General features: G+C 55.6%; 2 protein-coding genes across 6 annotated transcripts in view; one reads left to right on the forward strand and one right to left on the reverse strand.

Annotated features, from left to right (window-relative positions):
- Wars1 (tryptophanyl-tRNA synthetase 1) overlaps nt 1-8,689 on the forward strand; it is a 29,035-nt gene extending 20,346 nt beyond the window's left edge. For all 5 annotated transcript variants that reach the window (XM_076849653.1, XM_076849654.1, XM_077109113.1 and 2 more), the window contains exons 8-12: nt 1,436-1,536; nt 2,735-2,847; nt 3,005-3,178; nt 6,631-6,771; nt 7,488-8,689. In XM_076849653.1, the coding sequence (XP_076705768.1) occupies nt 1,436-1,536; nt 2,735-2,847; nt 3,005-3,178; nt 6,631-6,771; nt 7,488-7,649 (691 nt within the window). In that variant the 3' untranslated portion in view covers nt 7,650-8,689. The remainder of the gene's footprint in view (nt 1-1,435; nt 1,537-2,734; nt 2,848-3,004; nt 3,179-6,630; nt 6,772-7,487) is intronic.
- Nucleotides 8,690-12,850: 4,161 nt separating this feature from the next.
- On the reverse strand, nt 12,851-17,258 carry Slc25a47 (solute carrier family 25 member 47). Its single transcript, XM_076847960.2, has 6 exons — nt 17,231-17,258; nt 15,098-15,141; nt 14,791-14,862; nt 13,962-14,144; nt 13,450-13,762; nt 12,851-13,131 (listed from the first exon to the last, which is right to left on the reverse strand). Exons 1-6 carry the CDS (start codon nt 17,256-17,258, stop codon nt 12,851-12,853), a joined length of 921 nt encoding a protein of 306 aa, XP_076704075.1.
- Between the last annotated feature and the right edge of the window lie 1,590 nt (nt 17,259-18,848).

Genomic DNA, 18,848 nt, shown 5'->3' on the forward strand with positions numbered 1-18,848 from the left:
AGTGGAAGCCATAGAGGAAGCCCGCCTTTGGCTGCTTCACCTCACAGACCCTGGTGGTGGGCCTCTGCCTCTGTAGGCCTCACTGCCTCCACTGACCCAGCCTGGCAGCCAGTGGCCCTTCACTCAGATAGCCACCTTCCCACTGCCCAGAGGATCCAGGAGCTCTCCATCTCATGCCAGGCATCTAAACTTTTTGAAAGCTGTGAGAAGTGAAGAGAAAAGCACAGATTTGGGGGGTCAGTCTCTGAGAAACAGAGGTGATGCTGCTACCTCAAAAGGGCATTGGGCAATGTCAGCAAGTATCCAGGTCTTACCTGACTTTGTCCCTTTTCTGCTACTGTGAGAGAATACCACAGACTGGTTAGTTTATAAGAAAAAGACATTTCTCACAGTCTAGAGACTGGGCACTAGTAATGGAGGGCCTTTGTTCTTTGTCACCCCATAGTTGAAGGCAGAGGGCACACAAGCTCTTGAGACAGAACAAGGAGAGGGATCCATCACACATAATAGTCTTAACCCACTAGTAAGGGACGGCCCCCAGCTTGTCACTTCTTAAAGGTCCCAACTCATACTCCATCACAAGGACAGTTAAACTGCAGCATAAGTTTTGGAGGGGATACTGAGTCTGGCCTATAGCACATCTCCTGCCGTGCATTCAGTGAACTCTAGACTTCACACTGTTCCCTTTCTGTCACTGCAATGCTGGACACATGTAGGGCCCAGAGAAGAGGCAGCTACTGAAGGCAGTCACAAGGCCCCATGTAGGAAGCCGCTCTGCCCCCTGTGTTTGCTTGATTTTAGCCTAATTCCCTTTGGTGGTAGATTGGCTGCCTCAGGTCTAGGCCTCATAGCCACACCCTGTACCGTCCAGAAGAGAGAATTGCGTTAAACAGCTCCTGTGGTCCCACCCTGTTGCTGGGGAGGGAGTCAGCCCTGCCCTTTGGGGTTGGGAAACAGTGAGCAGACGCCCAGAGGCCCATCAGCACTGAGACCAACCCTCCTCCTTACTGGGCCCATCAGTCCTGTCCTTATGCTCTGTCCGCTGCGGGGAGCAGTCAGTCTTGGCAGGAAAGCTCCTAGGCCTCCCACCACTGAGCACCACCACACCTTGAACTGCTGCCTGGCAGGCTTTGGACAGCCCAAGGTAGCCCCTGCCAGCCCCTGTGCCTCTAATCTGCTGTGCTTCTTTGTTTGCATGACTCCATGCTGCTCTCCCTCTTCTGGTCAGCTCCACAGGTAAAGGTGTATCTCTTCTGGCTTCTGCAGGTACCCTTGCAGGTGGCTTTTCCACACCTTCCAGTATTCACATGTTGGCTACATACCATCCCCCATGGGGTCTGGGGCCTGGGCCTGGCCCACACCATACCTCATCAATGTCCACTTCGCCCCTGGTGGAGCTCTCCCAGCTCAGGTCTGATTCTATCTGTCTCTGCAGGATGAGCTCAGGCTTCTACAAGAATGTAGTGAAGATTCAGAAGCACGTCACCTTCAACCAAGTGAAGGGCATTTTCGGCTTCACTGACAGTGACTGCATTGGTAAGGGCCACGCCATCCGTGGACTGCCTTTCCCCCAGTGATATGAGCAAGGCTTAGAGGAGGAGAATGGGTGCTTTTAAAAGAATCCCAAGCAAGCCAGGTTTGGCAGCATCCCCTGTAATCCCAATGACTCCAGAGACTGGGGAGGATTTCAAGTTGTAGGCCAGCCTCAGCAACTTTGGCCCTGTCTCCAGATAAAAATAAGTCATGGGGGAGGGGCGCTGGAGTTGTGGCTCAGTGGTAGAGCACTCACCTAGCATGTGCTAGGCCCTGGGGTCAATCCTCAGCACCACATAAAAATAAATAAGTAAAATAAAGGTATGGTGTCCAACTCCAATTAAAAAGAAAATATTTTAAAAATAATGATAATAAGTCACGGAACAGTGGAACCAAAGCCTGGGCCGAAGTGTCTGCTCTTTAATTATCTGCTCCAGGGACTTAGGCTGTCTCCAAGGTGCCAGCATTTGCAGTTTATCTCTTTAAATAAGACACTCGGGTAAAGGATTTCCCCAAAACATAAAGAGTTGGCATAGCAGTCAGCCACTTCTAGGCTACATGAAGCTGTGCCTTGGGCTGTAAGACTATTCCTCTCCTTAGTCATCCACTTTAAGGGTTAGAAGAAAGAGAGAGAAAAAAAAGAAAGAAAGAAAAAGATAAGACTGCTGGGTGCAGTGGTGCAGCCTGAAATCCCAGCAGCTCAGGAGGCTGAGGCAGGAGGGTCACAAGTTCAAAGCCAGCCTTAGCAACTTAGCAAGGCCCTAGCAACTTAGTGAGACTCTGTCTCAAAATAATAAATAAAAAAGGTCTGGGGATGTGGCTCAGTGGTTAAGTGCCCCTGGGTTCAATCCCTGGAATAAAACAAATACTGGAAACTTTTATATACCAAGATAGTCGTCCTAATTTACAATAATTGAAGACAAAGAGCAACGAGGGCATGTGCAGATGTCACCGAGTAAGAAGGTCAAGGACTGGGTCTGTAAGACCAACACCTATGCACAGAGGGAAACAGGAAGCATGGAGGACACACTGGGAACAGAGTTTTTTTCTCTCTCTATTTTTCTGTATTTTTCAGATGTTAGTATAATTATTATTACTTTTGTACTGGGGACAAAACCTACTCTTGTCTGTCCCTTCAGCTGGGTTAAGTGGCCAGAAGAGCAGTGGGTCTCTGTGTGAAAGTGTTTCCCCTCCCTTTCAGGGAAGATCAGCTTTCCCGCCATCCAGGCCGCTCCCTCCTTCAGCAACTCATTCCCGCAGATCTTCCGGGACAAGACGGACATCCAGTGCCTCATCCCGTGTGCCATTGACCAGGTCAGAAGGCACACCCAGGTTCTGCGTGTCAGGGGCCCTCCATCTTTGAGGAGCTCCATTTGGTGTTGGAGGAGGGGAAAGCCCGCCTCTGGCAATTAGTGAAGCAATGACAGACTCCATGAAGGCGCTCTGGGCTTGGCTCCCTGTCTCCTCACAGGACCCCTACTTCAGGATGACGAGGGATGTGGCCCCGCGGATCGGCTATCCCAAACCAGCCCTGCTGCACTCCACCTTCTTCCCTGCCCTGCAGGGCGCGCAGACCAAGATGAGTGCCAGCGATCCCAACTCCTCCATCTTTCTCACAGACACGGCTAAGCAGATCAAGACCAAGGTGAGCAGTGGGGTGCAGGCCGTCTGGGACCAGCAGCAGGTTGGAAAGGGAATACACACTCGCCCCCCGGCAGCCGCGCCACCGCGATACTGAACCACCTCTCCCTGTCTCCTGCACGCAAGGGACAGCTGCCCCTTCCAAGAAGGGTGGTTGCCTTATGTTTGTTCCCTTCATTTAGATTAAAATCTAAGGGCTGAGGCTGGGGTACGGTGTAGGGTGCTTGCGCAGCATGAGCGAGGCCCTGGTTCCGTGCTCAGCACACATGAAAACAAATAAAACGGAGGTATTTTGTCCATGTCCTTTTTTTTTTTTTTTTTCCCTTTAATCTAAGGGGTTTTTCTTTCTTTTTTCTGTTTTCCCTGCCTTTCTTACCAGTGCTCTGCTTTGGAAGCAAAGTCATAATTAATGAGGATGTTATCAGTTCATAATAAGAACTGTCACACTGCCGAGCCCAGGCCTGGGCCGGGTACCTTACTCGTGGTTTCTGTTGTTCTCCTGGGAGCTCGGGGTGCTCATCCTTCTATAGGTGACAGTCACAAGGCCAAGGGTCTCTCGCAGCCCAGCTCCCACCACCTTGAAGGAGCAGCCCTACCAGGGTCTCAGGCTGCTGTCCTCGAGCCCTCTCGTGGAGACAGACTCAGAAGTGCCCTGCCCGGCATGGCATGGGTACTCAGCAAATATCTGTCAAGTCACTGGGAAAGCTAAAAATAGAAATTAGTTTCCACTTCCTTATTTCCAGGGTCTGAGTCCTTTTTTTTGTTTTGTTTTGTTTTGCTTTCAATACTAGGAATAGAAGCCAATGAGCTATCCCCAGCATCCCCACCTTTTTTTTTTTTTTTTTTTTTTTGCAGTTGTAGATGGACAGAATGCCTTTATTTTATTTGTTAATTTTTATGTGATGCTGAGGATTATACCCAGTGCCTCACACATGGCAGGCAAGCATTCTGCCACTGAGCCACAGCCCTCCCCAGCCCTTTTTAATTTTTTATTTTAGACAGGGCTTCACTAAGTTACAGAGGCTAGCCTCAAACTTGTGCTCCTCCTGCCTCAGCCTCCTGAGTAGCTGGGACTACAGATGTGCACCACTGTGCCCAGCTAAGGCCCCAGTTCTCTGACTTGGTAGTGAACTACAGTGTGGGTGTGACCCCTCACGACTGCACACTAACATTTCCAGGGCTGTGTCCATGGGCTGGTAGACTACATCAGGGCAATGGGAACCGTATCTGAGGCATGTGATGCAGCCATCTGAGTCACTGCCAGGCCCTGGCTCTCTGGGAAGTCCCAGTCAGGTTCTGGTGACGATGAGGGACTTCACATCCAAGTTCTTCAGGAAGTGGCCTCCACCAGCCGTCCTCACTTGGAAGCTGGCGTACACAGGCTTTTTCTTTCCCTTTCACTTTTGGCTCAAACTTCCAGAACACGGAGTGCAGAGAGCAAGGGAGATGCGAGCAGAGAAGCCATCGGTTTGTTTTCAAGAGGTTTTTTATGACTGGGCTGGGCTGGGGCTCAGCAGCAGAGTGCTGGCCTCGCATGTGGGGCCTGGATTCGATCCTCAGCACCACATAAATAAAGCAAAGGTGTTACATCCACTGACAACTAAAATAAAATATATATAAAAAAAAAAGAACCAAAAAAAAATTTTTAAAAATATTTATGATTGGGGAAGTTTTTCATTTGCTTAGAACCAGTAGAAACCCCAGAGACTGGGTCAGTGAGCACAGGGTCAGGCTTGCTGAGGGTCACCAGGGTCACAAGCAGCCTGCAGGGAAGGTCAGGGTCAGGCCCTCCCTCTCTAAATCTCCATGTTCAACTCAGAGAAGAGAGGGCACCGATTCCAGCCTCTTCAGAGCTGTGCTGGTGGTAGCCACCTAGTGTCCCTTTTACAGGTGAGGGAATCAAGGCTCAGAGAGGTTTCTGCAGCTGAGAAGCAGTGGGGCCAGGATTGGAACCCAGGTCCACCCTGTCAAGCCCGGTGATACAGCCTCTCAGGTGACAAGGCACACAGGTGTTCCCTTCCTCTCCAACACTGAGAGCAGGCATGGGGGTAGCACCCTCACCAAGCCTTTCTTCAGCAGATGGAAGCCAGCGTTGTTCCATGCCATGCAGCTCTGCTGCTCCCAACGTGCTGCACATCAGCCCACAGCTGCCCCTGCTCTCAGGGCCAGTTGCAAGTCCAGGCACCCATATTTTTGAATAATCGACTGTGAATCAGGTTACCACAGCCCCCTGCTTGGGTTGGATTAATCTGCTAGATCAGCTCACAGAACTCAGGAAACTGTATCAGATAGTTTATTGCAAAGGACCCAGATATACAGCCAGGTGAAGAGATGGTGGGGCAGAGTATGGAAGTGGACAGAGCTTCCATGTCCCTCCCCATTGGGCACAATGCTCCCAGGAGCTTCCACATGTCGGCAAATCTCATCCAAAAGTTTTAATTGAATGCAGTCTCTAGCCTCCTCCTCCTCTTCAGCCCATGAAAAGTGGGGCTGAACTTTCCAACTCTCAGACTTGCTCAGTCCTTGGGACTTTATGGGGGCTCCACCCCAGTCACCTCAAGAGTATCTTGAGGTGACTGACCCCAGGCAGATGTGCAAGCAGACCCCTACACATGCCACCGTCAGCCAGCCACAGCTGCTCAGCAGCATCCCTCAGAGGCGGAGACAGGTGGCTGATGATCTCTACCCCTAACAAGCACCACCTATTTCTAAGGAAACCCTAAAAGTATCAACTTGGTTTCATTGACTCTGCCTACCCTTTTCCCCATTTAAAAAAAAAAAAAATGGCATTTATAAGTAATTAGCTTCTCAAATGTTCACTGAAGGAAAGTGGAAAGAATTCTGTCTACCCTCTGGGCTTCCCACCACCCCACTCCCCCACGCCCCGGCCCTAATTTCTCCAGGATTATCAGTGATTTTTAAAATACTTTTTGTTAATTTCTGAGTTTTTCTTCAGCACCTAAAACTGCCTGTTTTAAGTGGGGACCTGCCTTCAGGCCCCTTCCTCGTGCTTACCTCTGTGAGCCTTGCTTTCCTTAGGTCGGGTCCTTGCGCACTCTCTTGTTGTGTCCACCTTGGCAATGGTGCTGCTCTCTGTCACCCATGAGGGCTCTACCTGGGCCTGAGAGTGGCCGCCCTTTCTGGTCACCCCTTGCTGTGTAGGTGACTTGGCTCATTCTATCCCTGAAGCCTGGCATCCACAAACTCTCAAGGCCATTTCTCCACATTTCAGCCTGGTCAGTGCTTATGTTCTCTGACCACTACGCTCCTGGGGCTCTGGGAGTGGTTGGATAGTATCCTACCTTCCCCCTCACCCCTTCTCCATCCTGACTCCCACTGCCATTTTTTTGTCCTCCCACCATCCATAAACTTTCGGCCTTCCTATGGTGCCAAATCTGAGGGCATTCGGGCCTGTCTTCCACCGTGTGAGCCAGGTCTAACCAGCCTCTGTCACAGGTCAACAAGCATGCATTTTCTGGAGGGAGAGACACTGTGGAGGAGCACCGGCAGTTTGGGGGCAACTGTGACGTGGATGTGTCCTTCATGTACCTGACCTTCTTCCTGGAGGATGATGACAGGCTGGAGCAGATCAGGAAGGTGAGACAGGAGCCTGGATGGTCAGCAGCCGGGTATTCTGGGTGGGTGGAGCTTTCCCAGTTGCCCTGGCTCAGGAGCAACACTCAACAGGAGAGAGAGAGAACTGAGCAGGACTCAAGTTTAGTTCAAAAAAGAAAAATACAAATTGAATTTAGTAACCAATACAGAAAGGTTTCATCTTACCAGCTGTGAGACAAGTATAAGTTAAAACAGGGCCATGGTGCTGTGACTGTGCTTTAGGGTCTGTGAGCCAGTCCCCACATGGCCTCGGCAGACAGGTGGGCTGTGGAGAGAGTGAGCCCAAAAATGTGCAGTCTGCACCTCAGGTTTTCCAGTTCTCAGTCTTCACCAAGGAAGTGACCTGGAGTAAGAAAAAGCCTTCCACATCTCGACCTCAGAAGGGGTAATAACAAAAGCAAAAAGCTAAAAACAGTCTGTTTTGACACAGGAAACGTTAAATAAGAATTGTTCAGATGTATTGTTGTGCAGGTGTGGACTAATTAAAAAGTTTTAGTGACTTCGGAAAGAAGCTATGGAAACACGGGGTCTGAGAAAACGTGCTGGTACTAGCAGTGGGCATTCTGGGTGGAGGGCTGCAAGTGACCAACGGACCTCCCTTCCTTCCTTCCTTCCTTCATTTTCTTTTTTTTTTTCCCCTCTCCCTCTCCCTCCTTCCCTCCCTCTCTCTTCCTGTGCTGGGCTCTGCCTGCCACCAGGATTACTCCAGCGGGGCCATGCTCACCGGGGAGCTTAAGAAGACTCTCATAGACGTCCTGCAGCCCCTGATCGCAGAGCACCAGGCCCGGCGCAAGGAGGTCACCGATGAGATGGTGAAAGAGTTCATGACTCCTCGGCAGCTGTCCTTCCACTTTCAGTAACACTCGTTTTCTGTGTGCATATAGAGACGTGTAATCAGTAATCCCACTCTGATCCAATCACCGCCACCTGTAGGCTTCTGTCACGTGGTAATTCCTGGGCCTGGTGTCCTAAGCCCTGTGTGTTTTAGGTGCTGTCTCTCCCTGTGGAGCTTGTCCTTTCTGTTTCTTGTGGGCAAAATGCGAGTGATTGGGTGCTGCTAACTGCGTGGTCAGATAGACACCCAGCTGTGAGTCTCTCCCACGTGAACCTCAGTCTGTGGAACTTCTGGCTGGAAGGCCTGACCAGCCAGTCCAGGCCCATGGAGGAAGTCCATCTAAGAGCAGCCTAGGATCCACATATACTCCCCAGATCTCTTGATTTTAAGAAGCTGTGCTTTCTGTATGCATATATGGAACCAAAATGTCATTATTATAAAAATAAAAAGGGTTGGAGGTGGAGCTCAGTGGCAGACCACTTTGCTTAGCACACACGAGGCCCTGGGTTCCATCCCCAGTACCACAGAAAAGAAAGAAATCACTTGCTCTAAAGCTTGGCATTGGCTGTGGACAGCATGCCGAGGTGGTGGGTGCAACCCCAGCTGGCTTACTAAACTCCAGTCCATGCACGTCGTCCACTCCAGGAATCACGCTCATTGCCCTCAACATAGTAATTTTCCACCAAATAACCCGCACTCCATCCTGCAGAATCCAGTGGCGCTTCATCCTGACTGTGAGATGCTAAGGACAGTCTGTTGCCTTTGCAGATCCTTTTGTTTTGACACTTGACTGAAGTGGAAGTCAGCACAGAGCAGTGCCCTGGCCAGGTCTCGGCCTGTGGATGTAGCTAGAAAGAATCGCCACCGTGGCCCTCCAGGCCCTGGGTGTTTGACCTTTAGGTGGGCCACGTTCAGTCTCCTACCATGTGCAGTCTGACCAAGCAGAACCCATGTCTCAGGGAAGCCCCTGGTTGAAGGATCTGTCCTCTCTAAAGGAGCAGGGTCCACTCTTGAGTGCTCTGCCCTTGTGCCACCTATGGGTGAAATAAACCTCCTTTGCTCCTGTTTGTGTCCCTGTGTTCTGTTCTGTCCAGGAAGACTGATGAGGGTACAGCGGCCTGCTGCAGGCCCAGGGTGGGGCCCTGCTGCTGAGACTGGAGCTATCCACTGGCCTGCAGGGCTGGCCTTGGTTCTATGGGTCACATCTGGGAAGAAAAGGCAGGTGCTGAGAGGCAGGCTCCTGAGAGCCAGGTCACATGACTATTGCTCCTGTTGGAAATGGCCCTTCTGTCTGCCCTGAACAGCCTCCTGTTGCTGCTGGCCTACTGCATTTCATATTCCCAGTGACCCGTGGAGAATCCCAGCAGATGTCCTCATGGCATGCACAGAGGGCCACACAGTGACAGCGGAGACATGGCTTCCTGGAGCCCTGGGCTCACTCCACTGGCCTAAACTTATTTTGTAAGTGGAAAAACTGAGGCTTCAGACAAAGGGATGCACAACATCCAGGGCCACACGGTGACTTGGTGACAGAAAATGTCCTGACTCAGTGCTGAGGAAACAGGTTCCCACCCTGGGAGGCTGGGGGCCTTAGGACAGCACAAGCTCTCCACAGCCTCCCCCTTCTGTCCTCCATTCTCCCTGGGTGGAGCTCCCTCCCTGACCTGACCACTGTCCTGGTTGGCTGTGGCCATGAATGTGAGCCACCTACACAGAATGCAGGGTGCACTGACCACATGGCCGGAACAGCTAATGCCATTCCTCGTAGCTGTGCTACACCTGTTGCAGGAGCAAGTGTGCAGGTGAGGGACAATGTTTGGAGTCCACAGGGCAGTGGAGCCGCAGCTGTCCTTGCCTACCTGGAGATAGCATCTATGGACAGGGCCCAGGGAGAGTGGCCCCTAGTTCCTCTGTGACTGGGTGGGTCACTTCACCTTATGATGAAGCCCTAGGAGCAGGGCCCTGTGTCTGTTGACCAGGTGACTCGCAAGAGGACACACCCAGTCACAGCAGAAGAGAGCTACAGGTCTGCCACACCCACATGCTGAAAAACAGTGGTTTCTTGAAGCTCTCCAAGAAAAGCGGGCATGTCTGGTAGCGGATACCCAGGCTGAGTGCTGGGGTCCAGCCTGAGGTCATTGCCAAGCCTAGCAGACAGATGATGGCCACTTGTCACCCAGACGTGGGTGCTGGACTTGCTTACAAGAACCAATGGGGGCTACTGTGGAACAGCTCTCCATCCAGGCAAGCTCTTCAGAGCTGGAAGTAGGCCTGCCTCTGGCCCTTGCCTACAACCTCAGATGAAGCTGACCTGGGGCTACACTGTGGGAGCCCCGGGCGGGGGTGGGGGGGTATCCTTCCTCTAGGCCCACAGTGGTAGGTACTGCAGTGGGCTTGCACTGTGGGAGCCCTGGGGTGCAGCCTTCACCCCCACCCCATGTGAAATTTCAAGTTCAGGTTGGACTTTGTTAGGCAGCCCCAGTTTGGAAAACCAGCTCTTGCCCTATTGCATGGCACCAGCCCTTGCTCCCAGATCCTTCATTTTCTCACAAAAGAGGGAGCCAGCCGGGCGCAGCAGTGCACATCTGCAATCCCAACAGCTCGGGAGGCTGGATTGGGAAGATCATGAGTTCACAGCCAGCCTCAGCAATTTAGCAAGGCCCTAAGCAACTTAGCAAGACCCGGTCTCAAAGTACAAAAAGGGCTGGGGATGCAGCTCCATGTTTGAGCACCCTGGGTTCAATCCCTGGTACCAAAAAAAAAAAAAGGAGGGAGCTGGTCCTCTTCACTGGAATTGTGAGAAAGTGAGTTCTGGCTCCTTCCTGCAAAGCCACTTCTTAGAGACAGCCATGGGGCCTGGGCTGGGCCAGCTGGATCCTCCTCCCTGTCCCCGGCCACTTGTCTAGCATGACCACCAAACAAAGCCCTGGGCCCTGAATTTGGGCACTAGAAAACAGTGAAGAGGAAACCCTAATGGAGCTGGGGGAAAACACCAGTTCCCAAAGGCTGCTGATGGAAGATGAAGGAAGGATGTCTATCCTTAGTAAAAATGTCCACTACACAGAGACCTCTTGAAGCATCCGAGTCTCTGGGCACAGTGTAAGTGCCAGCAGGCCTTCAGAGGATGGAGGTGCCATAGCTGAGACCCTCAAGTCCTGTCTCGTTCGTGGTCTCCTACCCCCTTGTAAGTTCTTAGTGTGGCTGTCGTCCTGATCTGTCTTCATGCTGCAGGAGTCTGGCGGGGCTGCATCCATTCCACACCCCTGAGCACCTGTGCACCAGGCCCTGAATCTAAACAGTTTTCAGGCAGCTCACAGGCTGGCAGGTAGAAGGGAAGAAAAACAAGACCGCCAAACCCCCAAGGGAGCAGAGCAAGAGACACCCAAAACACCAAAGCCTGCTGGTGGTGAGGCAGGGAGAGCTTCCTGGAGGAGGCAGGGCCTGAGGTGTGGAGTGAGGCCGAGGCAAGGACACGGTATGTAAGGGCAGCGCCCCCTGGACAACCAGAACAACTGCCCTCCTGACAGGAGCAGGCCAAAAGGGGGCCACCCTTGTTCTGGGAGTGAGAAAGTCTCCTTTAGCCATAACCCTGTGGACTTTCAGTCCAAAGACCCAATTAAAGCCAGTGTCAGCCAATCTCCAGAGGGCAGCTGTGGCACTGGCCCAAGGGCCTGCAACAGGACTTGGGCTCTTCACATGGGCCTGCTAAAAGCATCGTTAAGCTTCCATTTTGCATCTGTCTCCTTTGCTCTGAGTCAGTCACCATCTATTGCAGGAAGAAGGTCTCATCAGTCCTGGGATGGGCGGAGGCCCCTCCCCCACACCCAGGAAACACCAACTTTTGTCCAGGGTAATGGCCAAGGTGCCACTGACCAATCCTGAGATAAACATGGGCAGACCACAGCCCATCAGGACCAGCTGTGCAGACCCCACCCTTGCCCTAAGTCCCCTTTCTATAAAACCTCAGAGTCATCGTCAGCGCCTAGAAGACAAGGCTGCAGGCCTGGGCGCCTTGTCATCCCCGAGGAGCTGCTCTGACAAAGCTCACCTCGTGCCTCCCACCACTGCTTGTCCTGGGTGTTTCTGGGGTGAGTGAGCCCCCCTGAATCAAGCCTCTGGCTGAGACTCCAGAAACAGCTTCACATTTGACCTGCCAGCCCTCCTGGTCCCAGGGCTCCTTGGAAGCCACAATGGTGCAGGGAGAGGGTGGGCTGGGCCTCAGAAGGTGGCCCACCTGCCCCTGCTTCCCCAGTGAGTGCCTAGATCCCCACACACACCCCTGAGCTATCTGCTGACCAGGGGAGGCTGCTGGGATTACCAGTGCCCTACCCCTCCTACAGCCCCCTCCGAGGTGGCTCACAGCCAGGCAGCCGTGAGGAACTGTTCCCCTTCCACTCAGCAGTTGAGTTTGGGGTGGGGTGGGCAGGGTCCCCACCGCCCAAAAAGTCATGGGAGTGGATCTGGCCTGACCGTGGGACTAGGGCTCCATGTGCCATCTGCACAGTGGGACACAATGGGCGGGCAGCCCTCCCAGAGCACCAGGGTGAAGGCTAAGCAGGAGCAGGGAGCAGGCCACAGACCACAGAGCAACACGACAGGCAACTCAGGAATGCTTTATTGACAGCAGCTCCTGGTGAGTCTTTGGGTCCTCCCGTGGTGGACAGTGTCCATGGCAGAGGTGATGACTATACCCCACGCCCAGCTCCCCAGCTGGGCAAGGATGGCAGCCTTATGCCCCGGCCAGTCAAACCCCAGGGGGGTGCATTGTCCTGGCCATGCCCGCCTGGGCAGCCTGGGGCAGGGAAGGAGCCAGGCTTGAGATCAGACAGCTGGGCCTCACTGCCTGTGGCAGGGGTGCCAGTGAAGCTGCCTCAGAGGGGACAGCCGTGGGGACCAGGGGAGCTGGTGGGAGAGGGCAGAGGGTGGCCATGCGGGGCTGTTCTGAGGAGCTGAGTGGTGGCAGAGGCAACAGGAGAAGGAGAACCACTAACCAAAAGGCAGATGACCCATGTGACCCAGGCCCTCGCCCAAGGGGCTGCTCTTCTCGGGCTCACCAGCCCCTCGACCCAATCTTGTGCTGGGCAGCAGGCAGCCAAGCTCAGGCCTTGGCCCAATTGCTGCAGATTGGACCCCAGCTGTCCTGGGTGACGGCCTCATGGGGTCCCACCCCTCTACTACTCCCTTTGCCTCCTCCAGCTATCACAGCATCTGGCAGCTGCTGGGCGGCTATGTGAGCAGGCCTTTGGTGAGCCTCAGCACGGCCTCATAGGTGACAAAGACCGCCATGTTGACCGGGAAGGCCCGGCAGCAGTTGACTGCCAGGCCCCTGAAGAGCACCCTCAGCCCCTCCTCCCGCACACTGGTCACCACACAGTGCAGGAGACCCCGGTATCGCCGGTGGCCCTGCCCATCTGCCTGCAGGCGTGACTTGATCACGTCCATGGGGGTGGCCACAGCCCAGGCCAGGACTCCTGCACAGCCTCCAGCCACCAGCACACCCAGAACATCTGCAGGAGAAATGACATGTGGCCTGTTTGGGGCCCCACCCCAGTGGAGCCCTCCAACTCCTATAGCCCTGTCCTCATTTCGCAAGGGAGAAACTGATGCTTCAGACAGGGAATTTGACTTGCCCAAGGTCACACAGTGACTTGGTGACAGAGCAGGTCTGTCCTCCCATGCTGGGAAGCCCAGTGCCTGGGTTCAAGTTCCCATTCTGGTACCAGTGCTCAGTCCGCACAGGCCACGGCCTCCTCCCATGGCCTCCTCTCATGGCCTCCGTTTCTGCGGGGCTGAACCCCCTGCACACAGGCCCCTCTACTGCTCACCTGGCTGGCTGTGGCCGGCAGGGGTGAGCCACTCACAGAGGACGGCATAGGAGAGGAAGTAAGTGGCGAAGGAGTGGCCTTCCCGGAGAAGCAGCGCCGAGCTGCCCTTGTAGAGGCCCTGAAGCCCCTCCTCACGGGCCACCGTGGTCAGGCAGTGCAGTGGCCCACGGTATTTGGGTCCAGGCACTGGACACACAGGAGAAGAGGTCGAGGGCCCGGAGGCTGAGGGCCGCCGTTGCTGCTCCTGCACCTGCGTCTGCGTCTGCGTCTGCAGGCGGACCTTGGCCACCTCAGTGGGCGATGTCAGGAACACCTAGGGCAGGAAGGAGGCAGGTGGGAGGCACCCGCAGCCCTCCCACACCCCTGCTGGTGCTTCCTGAGGCAGCACACTGGCTCTCCACCCCATCCTCACTTCATGGGGTCTGCCCTCACCCAGCCTGGCTCTGCCCACCTAGAGAAATGGACCACTCGGATCCTCAGCCTCCCCAAGGGCCTCCCTGCACCCCACTCACACGGACGAGGCCCGAGGCGCATCCCGAGAGCGTGATATCGGCCTTGGTAGGCTTGGCTTCCGTGCTGCCGTAGCGGAACTTGCAGATGTGCTCCAGGCAGTGGTGGTAGGTGCCAAAAGACACAGAAGAGACCAGGGACACCGTGCACACAGGCAGCGAGAGGCCCCGGTAGAAGCCCCGCACCTGGTGGATAGGGCCCGAGTCAGGCCAGGGGAGGGCTGCCCAGAGGCGTGCTGAGGCTGTCCCTGCCCTCCAGCCCTTAGTCACTCCCCCCGCCTCAGGCCTCAGTCTCCTCCACCTTAAAATGAGGGTCACCAAGTGCTCAATTTGAGAGGCTGTGGTGTGGGATTAAAGAGAGGCCAGGGCTGGACCCAGGGTCGCCAGTTGATGGCGAGGACATAAGAAGCCATTCTGTCACTGCTGTTTCTTCATGAGTTAACCCTGGTTGCACCAAGCCCCAAGTTCGTTTGGTAAGTGCCCCCAGGCCTTCCTCTGGACAAGGTCCTGAGCCCTGAAGTAACCAGCCCACACTGTCCAGTACTTCCTCAAGGGCGCTTGCCTTGGAAGAGAAAGACGTGCAACACTCGGATGCCCCCCCTGACCTTCAGAACCCCAGTGCCACCTCGACCCTTCCCTGGAGGTAAGAACCCTGTTCTGAGCCCCTCTGTGTGCCAGGTACCCGGGCCCTAGCCCTCAAAGAAATCAGGAGATCAGCACAATTGTTCCCATTTGAAGTGAGGGTAGCATGGGTCCACAGTGGGAATGAGCATTCCCAGGCCTGAGGCCTGAGACCTATATAGCCCCCGCCCATCCCTGGCCCCAGACCTACCCGCTCTTGGCGATATATGTCCCGGATACAGTGCCAGATGCCTGTGTACTTTGGCTCTGTCTGGATCCTGACCTGGGGGAGATGTGGGCTTCAGGAAGGGGTGGTTCCAGGTCTAGGGCAAGGTCAGCAGGACCTGGGGAAGGGGCAGAGTCACCCCCTTGATTGTCACAGGCATGCTGGGGTGTGGGCAGAGAGGTATGGTAAGCCCTGAGACACAGGGGTGAGAAAGCTGACGTAGACCATTCTAGACATTGAGGGTGGTCCAAATAGGGCCTCGGGGCGAGGCGGGGCCCTGCCATTGCCGAACCTTCACCGTGTCCAGGGGGTAGCCCACAGCAACACCACAGACACCTGCAAGGAAGTCAGAGGACAGTGAGGTTGGGGGATAACCAGGAAGCCACATGGGCCTATCTCACAGGAATGGGGCTGAGCCGACGCCAGCTGGGAACAGACCCCACAGCTGCCTTCCTAACTCGAGGCCTCACTGATCCGAGAGCACCCCTTGTCTTACAGATGAGGAAGCTGAGGCTCAGAGCACCTTCCTCCAGGCTTGCCCGTGATGTCCCTGAGTCTCGGTCTGGTGGTGACTCCTCCTGTTGCCCTGCCCTGGGGGGACTTCAGCTCTGAGCCAGGCAAACTTGCCCTTGGCCATCAGTCTAAGGAGGGCTTTCCTGGGGGCCGAGGAGGGCCCCTGGCCTGAGCCAAGGCTGAGAGGTGCCCAGGCTCACATGAGGCTTGCAAGAGGGCTGGGGCTGCCTGGACTATGAAGGCTCTGGGCAGAGGGGCCTGCTCTGGTTAGGCCTGGCCCCCGTTGGGCCCTGCAGCGAGCACCTGTGGCCCTGGGAGGTGGGGCCGGGTGCTTGCCCCAGTCTCTTCCTGGTCACTTTTGCTTCCTGGACACAGGGCGAGCAGTCTGCTGCACACGTAAAACCCTTCATCGCCACCTCCACCTCCACCAGAAAACCCTGGATCCATCCGATCGTGGACAGAACCTCCAACATAAGCCTTTTCTCCTCATGTGCTCCTTAACTGAAGTGCTTTTTTTTGTTTTGTTTTGTTTTGTTTTATAAATATTTATTTATTAGTTTTCGGCGGACACAACATCTTTGTTTGTATGTGGTGCTGAGGATCGAACCCGGGCCGCACGCATACCAGGCGAGTGCGCTACCACTTGAGCCACGTCCCCAGCCCAACTGAAGTGCTTTGTCACAGTGAGGAAGGGCAACCAACCCAAACCCACACCACGCAGGGAAGCCTCAGGCGCGAGGCCCAGGCATTGGACCAGCCACAGGCCCGGTGCTGTCATCCCCTCCTGAGACCGGGCCTAGACCTAGAGCCCTAGCACTGCCACAGGGAAGCCAGACCCTGGGGAGCTCACTCTGAGGGCGTTGGTGAAAAGGCACACAGTGGCTGTGCTGTACCTACTGTGTGTCCCGCATTCAGGAGTTGGCGGGATCAGGGAGTGAGGTCAAGGGAAGGACCGGCCAACTCAGCGGCTCCGGTAGCATTACCCTCCTGGACCCGCACAGACACTTCGCCAAGCTCTTGCTCATCCATCAAAGCCCTGCCATGGCGCCATCTCCCTTCCGGAGCTTCCCTGACCGCCATCCTCGGGGCTGCCTCTGAGCCTAGGACATGTTGATCTGAGCCCTAATCACTTGCTGCTTGTGCCCCGTGGGCCAGCTCCTCCCCAGAACTAAAGTCCTCCCAGGACAAGGTCAGTCCATATCCCTGTGACCTGGGGCTCAGCAGGGAGCAGGCCCTTCGTCCAGGCTTCCTGGCAGGCTCTGGAGGGAGGATGTCAGCCCAGGAGCCCTCCCTGGCCGTGTGGCCTCTGTGAGGCCCTCCTCCGAACCTCCTCCCAGTACTGACACTCAAGGAGATGACCAGCCTTGGGCTGGCACAGTAGGATCTCAGAAAAGCCCCTGAAGGGACCAGGACCCTGACCCCTCCACACACTGTCCCCAGAAGCAGAGAGCTGCCAAGCTATTTCACAAGACAAGCAAGACCAAGGCCACCTCACTGCAAACAGCCCTGCAGGCCCAGGGCCTGGGGAGTCTTTCGCAAGCACCCCCTCCCCAGGAGGGAAAGGAGCAGGAACCCGCGGAGAGCAGAGCAGAGCAGGCCAGGGCTGCCACCCTGCGGCGCCCTCAGGCTCTGGCCCAGACCTCCATCCATAGCCTCCTGCCTCTTCCCAGGCTCATCATGCCTCATACAAGGACTCCCAGCTCCCTCTGGCCCTGACAATGACTGTCACCGCCCTCTATCCCTCCCATGATCCCCAGCCTGCCCTCAGCATCCTGAGTCCCTTCTCCCAATCAGTGCAGACACCCCGACAAGTTCTCCCCACAGCCCGCCCAGAGCACCCACCGTCTGGGCCCAGCTTCCCCAGCACCCAGAAACAGCAGCCCCCAGAATGCCCAGCGTCCCTGTATGGTACCTCCGATGGCTCCAGCAACAAAATCCATGGACAACCTGGGAGGTGGGGAAGGCCCTGGCCCAACTGCCTGATCTGCGCCACCACCGCGGTGGCCTCAGCAGCTCCCAGCGTGCTTCTGGCAGGCATTAAATACCTGTGGTGGGGGCAGAGGACAGGAAGCAGAAGCTGGCTAGGAAGCCGCGGTCGATGCCCACACCCACGCACCCAGCGGATGGACTCCCTCCTGCCCCACCCCCAAGGACCCTAGTCCCAGTGCCCTTGGGACCTAGGTGTCAGAAAGTGTGTGAGAGGTCACTGGAGGAGTCACGCCCCCAGAGACAGGACCACTGTCCCCACCGCCCCCTGGGTTACATCCAGAGTCTTCCTAGAGGCCTGGAGATGGGGCCATGGTGGCTCTGGCCACTCCAAGCCCAAACTCGGGTCACTGCTGTGTCCTCTGGGCCTCCCTAACTCCCCTGGGTTTGCTTCAGACTCCTGACATGGAACCCGCAAACTCCCTCACCTATTCATTCAACAAACAGTTTCTGACACCACCCTCCGGCTGACCCCTTGGCCAGCTGTCTGTTTGTGGGCAAGTGGTCAGTGCTAGCTGCCATGGCAGAGGGCAGAGGGCATAAGACCAGTTCTGTTGTCCATCCTGTCCCAGAGGGACATACAGCTCAGGAGAGTCGAGGCTGCCACAGGCAAAGACCTTGGCCCTGTCCTCGAGGAGCCCTATTGGCAGGGAGGAAAGGCATAGGGTGACCACCCCAAGAGAGCTCCCTGGGTACAGCACCACCCACTCCCACAGGTTTCAGCCTTCTGCTCCCTCCAGTCTCTCCCCAGACCCAGGGCCAGGCCTGCCCCACCGGGCCTGGTTTCCCACTCATTGCAGCAGCTGTGAAAGCGCTGACCCTCACACTTGCACCTGTGTGGCTTACCTCCCAGCCCTGGGGGGGAGGCAGCGCCACAACACCCATTTTACAGAGGGAGCCACTGAGGCCCAGAAGGGGTTTGCCCAAGCCATGCAAGACAGTGCTGGACTTGACTCCCAGTGCTCTCACAACCACATGCCCTGCTGACCAGGGCCAGCTCAGGGAAGCTTGCCTCATGGCCACCACCTGGGCCCCTGCAGGGGCTCAGCACAGGCCCCATGTGACCAGACAGGGGGGACACTAGACTCAGGGAAGCCGTGCACTGGCCAGGGTCACGTGGGAACCAACCGAGGGGCCTCAGGCCAGAAAACTGGTGGGGGGCACAGGTGTTGACTTCTGGGGCCCAGCGGCTCTGGTTGGTTGACCTGAGGGCGGGGCAGCAGGGGCAGGAAGCCACGTGTCCCCTGCTCTCCTGTCCTCTCACAGGCTGACCTGCAGGCTGGCCTTGAACAGGCTGAGTGCTGATGATGGCTGACCCCCTGGTCGGCTGTTTGTGGGCAAGTGGGCAGTGCTAGCTGCCTCGGCAGAGGGCAGAGGGTAGCAGTGGCCCATCCAAGACCAGTCCTGTTATCCATCCTGTCCACAGGGAGATGAAGCTGCCCACATTCAAATACCAGCTCTGGGGCTTGGCTTTGAGACTTGGGATAAGTCCCTCAGCCTCTGTCTGCCTCCACTTCTGCAGCCACAAAATGCAGACAGCACCT

Source organism: Callospermophilus lateralis, chromosome 3, assembly GCF_048772815.1.
Source record: "Callospermophilus lateralis isolate mCalLat2 chromosome 3, mCalLat2.hap1, whole genome shotgun sequence".
Lineage (NCBI taxonomy): Eukaryota > Metazoa > Chordata > Mammalia > Rodentia > Sciuridae > Callospermophilus > Callospermophilus lateralis.